Source organism: Colobus angolensis, unplaced genomic scaffold (assembly GCF_000951035.1).
Source record: "Colobus angolensis palliatus isolate OR3802 unplaced genomic scaffold, Cang.pa_1.0 Scaffold289, whole genome shotgun sequence".
Taxonomy (NCBI): Eukaryota; Metazoa; Chordata; class Mammalia; order Primates; family Cercopithecidae; genus Colobus; species Colobus angolensis.
In genome coordinates this window covers 1817011-1828255 of record NW_012116143.1, presented here as the reverse complement: position 1 = coordinate 1828255, position 11245 = coordinate 1817011, and the positions used below count along the sequence as shown (strand labels likewise).

General features: G+C 35.3%; 1 protein-coding gene across 1 annotated transcript in view; it reads right to left on the bottom strand.

Moving 5' to 3' along the window:
* Positions 1 to 5048: 5048 nt before the first annotated feature.
* The window catches only part of LRRC34 (leucine rich repeat containing 34), a 26206-nt gene continuing 20009 nt past the window's right edge, over positions 5049 to 11245 (bottom strand). Inside the window, exons 8-11 of the mRNA XM_011949030.1 lie at positions 8338 to 8492; positions 7805 to 7960; positions 7054 to 7180; positions 5049 to 5408 (exon numbers count right to left, since the gene is read on the bottom strand). Of these exons, the coding sequence (XP_011804420.1) occupies positions 5205 to 5408; positions 7054 to 7180; positions 7805 to 7960; positions 8338 to 8492 (642 nt within the window). The 3' untranslated portion in view covers positions 5049 to 5204. The remainder of the gene's footprint in view (positions 5409 to 7053; positions 7181 to 7804; positions 7961 to 8337; positions 8493 to 11245) is intronic.

The following is an 11245-nucleotide window of genomic DNA, read 5'->3' as shown; positions in this document are numbered from 1 at the left end:
TATTGGAATGTGAAGAAATTAAAGAAAATTAAAAGACTCAGCCTCTTTAGGAAGTTTGCTAAAATGGAGAGGTTATATTTAATTTATTTATATCTTCATTAATCCAAGCATCTAATGAACAAAAAACTGCTACAGTGATGTCATAATTCTATAAGGGCAATAGTTGCCAAATTTCCTCTGGTATAATTAGCATTTTGCCTTTGCATAGATTAGCCTTCAAATTTATTATTTTTAGTATTATTTGATATAATTGAAGTGGCTAAGATTGATTGAGCTTTTCTTGATCACATTTTCTGCTTCTTAGCTAAAGTAATTTTATTTAAATTGACATGGCTTGAATTGTCATCATTTTCTGCTCTTCCAGAATGATGTGCAGAGAAAACTTGAAGACGGTATCTCTTCTTTGGCATTCTTCTCTTAATGCTATGCTATTATTTATCATAATATGCATATTTTAGTTGTATCTGGTATCATTCTAACACTCATAACTACCATTTTAAGTCCAACTTTATATTTGTTACAATGCAGAGTTTTGGGAAAGGTCTATTAGTAATTATTTAAGTATTACATATTTTTATGGAAGTCTTTAGAAGGTGAATATCTTACTGAAAAACTGTTTTCTAAATGAATTTAATTTTGTTTTGTATTTGTATCAGATCATGCCTCCTGTATGTTAGATTTTAGACTGTTTTAAAAGAAACCCTAGATTATATAAAAATTTTTTGCTGTTTTTAAATGGCATTTGTTTTATGTTTAATTTCACAGGATGATTTTGATAGACAAATTTTAGAAGACCTTTTTTGAAAGATAATGGTTCTATAAGTTCCATTCCAACAGTAGTTTATTTCTGTGTTTCAGTCCTACAGAAATTGTGCAAGTGAGTAGTTGAAATAATGTACATGTACCAGTTTTTTTAAGTATTCTAAATAGTTCTGCCATTTAATGCATATCGGAAACATGTTTAAGAAATACCAATATCCAGGCCCACCCCACCTATTGAATCAGACAGTTCCCAGGGCATATATATGCTGGAGAAGCCCCATAGGTGATTTTAATGTATACCAAACATGTAGTTGGTATACATTAAATGTATACCAAACATGTAGTTGGTATACATTAAATGTATACCAACTGGTATACATTTGCCCAGGCTGGAGTGCAGTGGTGTGATCTTGGCTAACTGTAGCCTCCGCCTCCTGGGTTCAAGCAATTCTGCCTCAGCCTCCTGAGTAGCTGGTACTACAGGCACGTGCCACCACACCTGGCTAATTTTTGTTAGAGACAGGGTTTCACTCTGTTGGCCAGGCTGGTCTCGAACTTCTGACCTCAGGTGATCTGCCCACCTCGGCCTCCCAAAGTGCTGGGATTATAGGTGTGAGCCACTGCGCCCAACCATGAACTACTATCTTAAACATTTCTTGATGTTCTACCTTTGGGAAGCAGTTTAAAATGATGCTCTTGAATATAATTTTCAATATTTTACCTAGATATGAGTACCTAGAACTTTTTTTTATATATACTTTAAGTTCTAGGGTACATGCGCACAACGTGCAGGTTTGTTACATATGTATACATGTGCCATATTGCTGTGCTGCACCCATTAACTCATCATTTACATTAGGTATTCCTCCTAATGCTATCCCTCCTCCTTCCCCCCGAATTCCTAGAACTTTAAATACCATCAAGTAAAATTCTTTAAATTCTACATTTTTACTTATTATTTATGGGCAATATTGATATGTAGTTATTACAGCATTAATTTTTTGAGATAATAATATAATCTGCTCTTCTGTCCTCTGCAACTCGTGCTTCTGTTCATTCAAAAGAGGTTTGCTGTACAGAGACTCCTTGACTTATGGGTTTATCATAAGTCAAGGAGTATACTGAATATGTATTAGTTTCACACATTGTAAAGTCAAGAAATCATAAGTCGGAGACCATCTGTATTTGTTTAAGAAATTAGATAATTACCATGTAAATACAGTATTTAATTTCAAGAAAAATTTACTAAAATAAACACTATGGATGTGAACATCCACATATTTGGATAACAGTATCTGGCCAGTGTTTCAAATGCTGGAAAAAAATTCAAATCAGAATGCATAAAGCTGCAAAGATGATAAACTACTCTTAAGTTTACAGTCAAATGGAGATGCCAAGCATAAATATAACTTGCAATAAGACAAGCCAGGATGTTGAGTATTATACTAGGGGAAGGCAAGAAAGGAAATGCTGAGCAGTCATCAGGAGTAGAATGGACAGAGAAACGGCCATTGCTTACCTGGATAGGCAAACAAGGAGATGGCTGATGGAAGAATTTGCACATAGCTGATGAAGAGTGAACTAGGCAGAATGGAGAGAAGGTGTTAAGTGGAGAGGAGATAGAAGTCAGAGGCATCTCCAGTACTACACCTACACCATCTTGAAATAGTCCTCTACCCATAGTCTGTGCTGAAGGAGTGAGATTAGATAGCCAGGTTTGTAACCCATGTTCTCACATGCCAACCACAGTTGCGTGCTGGAGGGCAGGGATTAGACAGCCACTTATGTAACACATGATTCCATACTTGTGACAAAAGCAACAAAACACTTCACCAGGGAAAAACAATTCATAGGCCAGACTGAGCTATTAAGATTCTTTCTCACAAATTTGAGCTATGAAATTCTGAGACAATCAGGTAATGATATACCTATAAATGAAAAGATCATTTCAGAACTGGCCTCAAAGTCAGTGAAGCAAGCTAAAGTCTAAAGGAAATGATGAGTAAGCAGAGAAACCTATCTATAGAGCAAAACTAGGGAATGAAACAGGTTTGCTGAGCCAAGAGACTGCCTTAAAGAGATCAGAAGAGTGGCCTTACTTTCTGGCTTTGCAATCCTACTGAGGTGATGCAGCCATGATTCATTTTCTGCCCCGGATGCCATTGATTGTGGCTGTTGTATCCTTACGTTAAATCCCCTTTTTCTTAAACAGGCTGAGTCACTTTCTTTTCCTTGTCATCAGGCAGCCCCAAATTGGACACCTAAGCTTTGATCCTTGGTGATTGAGAAGATAGTGATACCATTAACATCGAGATAAGTCAAGGAGCATGTTTAGCGAAGGGAAGCGATTTTGATGTACCAAATTTGATTGGTGGTGAGATATGCATGAAATTTCTGGTAGTGGTTGGAAATGGGGCCTGAACCAGGACAGGTTAAAGCTAGAGATACAGATCTTGCAGCTAATAATTTATAGAAATGATTAAGGCAGCCCTGGAAGATGGTATCGGAGAAAAAAAGATGACGACAGAATTTGGGGGAAAATTCATTTAAATAGATGGAAAAGAAGATGGAAAGTGATAACAGAAAGGAAGAAAACCAAGGTGGCACACATTTTTCAGAGGCAAAAGTGGCTCTTTGTAGCAGTCACATGGTACAGAGAAGTAGGATGTAAATCTGAGACAACATTGGGTAGGATAATTGGAGCATGGTGATCCTTTAGAAGGCAGGTACAGTATAACACTGGGAGCAGAAACCAGATGGATATAGTTGTAGTAGATATTAAGAAGACATAATAAATAAGTAATACTATAGAAAAGTTTGAAAAGGAGAGCATTTAAGACAAATCATTATTTTCCCAAATATGTGAAAAGCACATACTGCTTTCAAATTTGAAACATTGTAAAATGATGAGTGTAATATGATCTGCAGCAGTGTAAGATGGAGCAGTCTTTGAGCTGGGTCTTAAAGGATGATTGCTAAGAGAAAAATGAAACAATACATACAATATGGTTGCAGATTTGCTCTTTATAATTTAGATGTGCAGAGGAAATGAGAGTTTTCCTATGGAACTTATATGTCCTTCCTCTTGAGCCCATACCCAGTGGTAAGTCTGGAAAAAATTAACTTTTAGTTTTAGCCAGTTTAAAACCTAGTCTGATATAAAGGGGATAGAATTTATAATATCTTAAGGGATTTTAAGGTAATGCTTAATCTTTTGGAGAAATGCTGTTTTATTTCTGCCCTTTGTCTCTCTAAAGTGGTGTCCAGACATATCTTACAAGACAGTGGCCATCAGGGTAGACAGAGTCTTTCTTGAGCCCTTCCATTCTCTGGGCATTATACTGACCTCTGTTGCGGCAGGCAGCAGCTTATAAAATAAGTAACCAAGTCTTTCCTAGTCTGGTCAGAGCCCAGTTGTCCTTTGCTGAACTGACTTCATCTCATTTCTCTTGGATGTGGAAAACTCTCTGGAGCCCTGTCAACTGCAGCTCTGCCTCAGGCAGCAGTCTAGGTCAGATTACAGGTTTACCACCTGCACCCCACTGTGAGCTCAAGGTAAGCCTACTTGCTTCCCCTTCAGCCATCTTCTGAATCTCCCTTTGGGGGAATATGGGAACTTGTGGGTCCCTTCTGTAGCACACAGGAAGAGACCGTAGCCTGGGAAATCAAACTCTTCCAGAATCTAGTAGACTCCCTACTACCCAGCATGTGAGGAATACTATAAAGCAATGAAAAGTGAACAGACTACTGCTACATTAAACAACATAAATGAATCATACTAATATAATGTTGAACAAAAGAAGTCAGACACAAAAAGAGTGTATATTGTATGCTTCCATTTATATAAAGGTCAAGAACAGGCAAAACTACTCTTTGGTATTAGAAATCAGGATAGTGGTTATCTATGAGAGGAGGATGGGAGAAGCTAGCAGCACTGACTTGGGAAAGGGGTATGTATATGTTTATATATATTTGCCTGTATTTATGAAATTGTTACTAATACCTGTCTGTAACACGTAAATAGGATAGGTAGAATACTTTTTCAACTTCTGAACTTTGAAACCCTTTGAAAGTCACTGGTAATTTGCTACCACAAACCTTTTTATTAATACTACTTAATAACTTTCAGTTAGATACCTATAATGACCTTTACTTGCATGCTATTTCACTACTTGGTTATATTTTCATTATAAAGAGAAATTTAGTCTAGTTCCTTGGCCTCTTTCTCCAGGGTTAAAACTTTAGTCTATATTGTAAACTTTCTTTTAAAAAATTACCCTACTCAGTTTTTCACAGTAGACAGTTATACAAAGATACTATCTTTTACACATTTGAAAAAAGTAACTTGTTTTAATTTATAAAGGAAAACAAATAGGCCATAGAATATTAACCTCTGTGAAATAATAAGACAAATGTATGAAAATTATTTTAGAGCTACTTTTTCATGGCTGCTGACCTACTGGAACAAGAGCAAAACCTGCATTAGATGAGTGGTCATAGGATTCTCCAGAAGTTGATGTCCAATAATAATGCTTTTTAAGACCATTGGAGACTTCTGCAAGATATACACGTCCATCTACCACAAATGGCTCCACATCTGTATTGTCTGGTTTTAGACGACTCATTTGAATTAAGTCTGAATATGCCTAGGATTTTTAAGAAAAAACTGTATCATTAAGAAAAAATGTATTCAATTTACAGTGCTTAAAGAAATTTAAATATTCAAATTAGCTGTGCTAATTTGTAGTTTAAAATAAAATATTCTGAATAACATTGCTGAATTTTAATATTTTCCAGGTATTGTAGGTAGATTTTTATTCATTTAATTACACAGAATGAAATTATAATGTTGCAAAACTTATTTCTAACTTTTAATGTATTAGATATGTTTCGTCATTTTGTGACTCCTAGAGTTAATTTTCTATACTACCAATTTTGTGGACCAAAGCTCTTATGGTCAAAATTTTCAAGTCCCACACATGTTCATAAATTGGAATAGGTAGGGAAGCTGGATAGGAGGGCTGTTGTATACATTCTTAAAAATCTGCTGATAGCTAGTTACCCATTCCTCAGAAAAATTAAGGGAATCCCAGATTTGGACATCCAATTATATAGAGTTCATGACCCCCCTGAATCTAATCTACAGATTTAGGCTAAGAGAGACAATTCCATAGAATTGGATGCTGACCTATTATTTCTTAATTGTAGAATTTTTAATTCTATTTTTTTTTTTTTTTTTTTGAGACAGAGTCTCGGTCTGTCGCCAAACTGGAGTACAGTGGCACAGCTCACTGCAACCTCTGTCTCGGGTTCAGGCAATTCTCCTGCCTCAGCCTCCGAGTAGCTGGGACTACAGGCCCACGCACCACCACAGCCAGCTAATTTTTGTACTTTTGTACTTTTAGTAGAGATAGGGTTTCACCATGTTGGCCAGGATGGTCTCAATCTCTTGACCTCATGATCCCCCCGCCTTGGCCTCTCAAAGTGCTGGGATTACAGGCATGAGCCACGATCCTTAGTATCTATGTAACAGAGTCATACAAACATGTTGAACTGGTTTGTCAGTAAGGTTGGCATTATGGAGAAAGATGGAAATTTAAACATTAAAAGATTTAAAAGTCAAGTTGGTTTTTGCTTTAGCTTGTCATTCATCATTAGTTCCAGTTCCAAACTCAACTTACTCAGCTTCTGGTGTGTAGAACCTAAAGGATTATGGATGTTTTTCTAAAATTAAGGGTTGGTTTTTTTGGGAGGGTGGTTTAGACAATACTGTATGTTTTATTACTCTTTTTAGTGGTGGAATTTTGGTTAGTCCTTTTGCAAATTTTGAGAATTTTAACATCTACTTTTTCCCCTCATTCTTTCCAAATGAAAACTGTTACCATTATTTCTGCTTTGAAATTAGTATCAAAGGCTATCTGTATTTATGTGAGCAACATGCCAAATATTTTGATAGCTTGTACTCTATCTCTCCCGTTCCATATTTTGGTATAATTATTAGGGAGCAGATCAGAAATTTTGCTGCATCTGATCAATAATTACGATTTTTTTTAACCTTAGAGGAATTCGAACTGTGTCATTCAGTGATGTGTAATACTAATACATAGTTTTAGTATCTTTTGTTATTTCAACCACCAAACTCTCTAGTAGCTAATTTTAGGACTTATGTTAATTATCAAAACTGCAGTGTCTCACTGTGTAACCATTTCTGAGGCACCTGTAAATAATATCTGATGTTACAGAGATGATCCCAGAAAAAACCTTCAGTGAAGGAGAAAACTTAAAACTTACTACACACGTAGCCTCATCAAATTTGTTTCCCCAAATGTAGATATGAGAGAATGTGAGATTTGTTTTCATTGATTGTGAAAGTGCAACAAGTCCTTCTCCCTCTATGTTGTTGCTGACTACTGACAACCTGAAACCAATAGTTCCACAAGGAAAGAATACAAAAATTAGCAACATTTATTACAAACATTTTCTTGTGTAGTCTTAGCATTATTCCTCAGTATGTTGTAATGTAGTGGTAGAAATACTGACCCATTTAATTCCTAAAATCCAAGAAACTTAGTTTTCTAATTAGATCTTTAGGTACTTACTAGAGCTAACTACATTTTGAAAGTCTTCTGTTTTATATTTTTCAGTAAATGTTTGGGTGGATAGCAGATATATTTTTCTGGATAAATGCATCCAAGTATTTTATTCTTTAGTTAATTTTTATTTTTAAAAGTCTTGATCATGTTGAATGCTTCTGATTTTTCTATTAGAATTCAAGATAAATAATATAAGCAATACAAACTTTCTCATTAATTTGAAGGAATCATTAGTAGAACCAGTCTAATTGTAAAAGTACATTTGAAAAATTTAAATGAAAAATTTAAATTTAAAAAAGAAATGTAAATGTTTACTGTAACTTAATATTATGTCAGTTTAGAAGCTGAGTTTTCATATTTCATCATCATCCTAAGAGTTAAGGGGTTTGAGGTTAGTATTTAAAAATTTGCTTTTTTGTTATTTTGATTAAATATAAAACCATACTAACGCTTTAAGACTCCTGTTGTGTGAAGTCAGAGTTTCACTGAGATAGTTTGCACCTGCATTTTCTATTCTGTTAAAGGAAAGATCTATTACTTCCAGGGTAGTGTTGCTTTTCAGTACATCAGCCAAATACACCATTCCATCATGAGTTATTTTGTTGCTGGGAAAGGAAAAATAGTTATATTTGAAAATATGAAATAGTGTTTTCATTCATAGTGATAAGATGCTTGAAAACTTAAACAGTACTTTGTGTTTTAGTAAAGGTTTATTTTAATCACTTGATTTCCAAGAAAGTTAATGAAAATTCACCATAAAATATTGCTTTCATTCTTGTTTACACAACTAAATTGCTCATTTATGTTACTAAAAGATAGCAGTATTAAATATTAAAGCTTTGGACAAAGGGTTGACAATTGGTTGCAGTTTCTAATCACTGGAAATAATGTCTAACAAAGTATGCCAATTACCATGAATATTTATATATAGATTATTCCTATGATTTAACTTTGAATTATTAATGTGTAAATTATCACTTACCAGCTGACATCAAGGTAGCGCAGGCTACTGTTCAGATACAGTGCATCACATAACTGTTGTATACCACTGTTTTTTATATCATGCTTACACATGTGTAGTACAGCAAGATAGTGATTTTCTTTCAACATGCGGCCTATATGGACTGTGGACTCTTCCTAAAAGTGGATAAAATCTTATTTCTAAAATATAATTTTGAAGTAGTGCATGTTTATCAGACATATGCTGTTATTTAAATTAGCTTTTAAAAAAGATTATATTGGTTAAAACTTAGTCTACAATTTGCATTTGTTTAGTCTATCTTAAAAAAATTATCTTTGCCCCAAATGATATTTTTTACCTTCTCAGAAGGTAAAATATAGTCACTATATTTTACAAGTGCCCGCTACCTAAGTGATGTAAAAGATGCTGGTTAATTTGGGTTTTTAAAGGAACAATAATCAGTCATTTCGAAAGGAAAAAAAAAATGGTCCCATCATGTATTGAGCTTGTAATCCATCTTTCAAGTCTCTAAACCTTTCTTGTACCTTCCTTATGTTCTTAAACTTTGCTCTTGATCTCTACTCTTGACGGTTTTCAGACAAAATACAAAGACATTTCCCAATCTTTATTTTATATTAAGAGTACACTCATTAACCCTGTGATATATCTGATCCTTCCCTTTTATATTCATCTCAAATTCCTAAGAGGTTTTATTCTTATTTTCTGATCATCAGAAGACCTTTTTTTAAGTTCCACAATCTTGCTGCTTCTAGGCAAAAGATACATAGCATCAGTGAAGATTTGAATACCAGGCATTTTAAGTTTTTAACAAAATCAAAGCATATTTTCAAATGAATAGCCCAAAGTATTTTGTGACAAGAAGTACTCTTGCATGATTGCTGTATAACATAAGTCATCACTGGAAATGCTGATGATGAACATAAATAACTATATGTGTTCTTGTTATACATAAAGGTACTTTGAAAAAAACTTTAAATGAAACCACATAGCAATAGCAGAAAGTACATGAGCTTTATAAAAATCAAATCTGTCAGATACTACCTTTACCTTTTACTGGCTGTATGACTTTGGGCAAATATTTTCATCCAGCTGAGTCTCAATTTCCATTTACGCTTCCCTCACAGAAATAAGTTAACTGAAAAAAGGTGCCTAGCACAAAATAAGTGTTCCATAGGCAGACTACAAAGCATTTATTATTCAATATTCTGTAATTCTGTATTTGCTGAAATTGCTTTGACACTGAAAAGATATACCCAAAGGAATGTTATGTAGACTAGTATCTTCAAAAATGCAAGCCAGCCATGCTAAAGGGATGCTGTGTAGTCTAGGAACGTAAAAAAATGCAAACCAACCACACTTAGGGGGTTCCACTATTGCCCTACCTAGTGCCAGGCACAGAAGACAAACTAATTATGTTTTTGTGTTTGGGCCTTGATTGTAGTTCTAGGCTATAAAGCTTGAAAGCAGGAGTATCCTAATTAAGGGAGGAACTATTGTCAGAAATAGTAAAGGGTTTTAGCCCCATTCACCGAGTTTGTGACTTGATTTGTCTAGCGCAGCACCTGGCATCAGTATTTTTCAAGCTCCCCGGATAATGCCAATGAGCGTTAAAGGTGAAGTCCAACATCTTAACAGCTTTTTGTTATCCCATTCCTCCATGGTAATAAAACAGTAAAACCCGTAAATGTAATTAATTTGCAGGTTTGTATTTGGGAACAGCAATTTAAGAGCAGAATCGTAGCCTTGGGGATAGAGAAGGTAGTGGCTGTCCTGGAGAAGAACAAAACAGGCTAGCACCTAGCTGGCTGCCAGAAATGCCAGGCAGAGAGCAACAAGGGAGCCTGGGCTTTTAATAATAAGTATCCTCAGGTAGATTTAGGAATGACACCACTCAACATATTTTAAAAAGGGATCATGCTTATAATGTGATCTCCTATATATAAACATATTTCTGCACAGATACAATCCAGAAATTTTTTATTTAGCCTTCAAATCTCCTCTCATGTCCTCAATCTGAGAACCTCCCTATCACACTCACCTCCCCTGCTTTGATTTCCATTACCCTCCTTATGTCCCCATGGCACCCCAAGTATATCACTCTCCAGACTTGTCAAGCTCCTTCCACCTAGATGGAAAACTCACTGAAGATAAATGCTATGTAATTTATTTGACTTTAATACCTCTAGCACCTGGCTAGCATTGTGTCTGGTTTAAGGTTGCATTCAAATATTCATGGTGTGAATGAATCATGAGTGAAGCAATTCACTGCATGCCTACTTTGAGCTGTATTTTGCTAGTCTTTTAAATATTTTAAAAATAGGAATCTATTTGAAGATTTTGAGGGTCTTGTTGAACAGATTGGATTTACGTACATGAAACAAGGTGATGTAAAACTGCAAAAATTCTGGTACCGAAAAGTGCAAAGATAACTGAAAGGGAGATATCTATGTAGGCAAAGAATGTAAAATACACTTCTGAATATGAGAATACTACTTTAAAAATATCGTTAATTCTCAGTTATTCATACTGAGGGGGAACAATGAAGTAGATAATTTTAAATTATCTAAAGTGCTTTGATCATTTAAAAAGTTCAGAGTTTGGCTGGGCATGGTAGCTGATGCCTGTAATCCCAGCACTTTGGGAGGCCAAGGCAGGTAGATAGCTTAAGCTCAGGAGTTCAAGACCAGCCTGGACACCATGACAAAACACTGTCTCGACCAAAAATACAAAAAAATTAGCTGGGTGTGGTGGTGCTTACCTGTGATCCCAGCTACTCAGGAGGCTGAGGTGGGAGGATCATTTGAGGCCAGAAGGTGGAGGCTGCCGTGAGCCGAGATCCTGCCACCGCACTCCAGCCTGGGTGACAGAGTGAGACCTCATCTCAAAAAAAAAAAAAAAGTTCAAAATT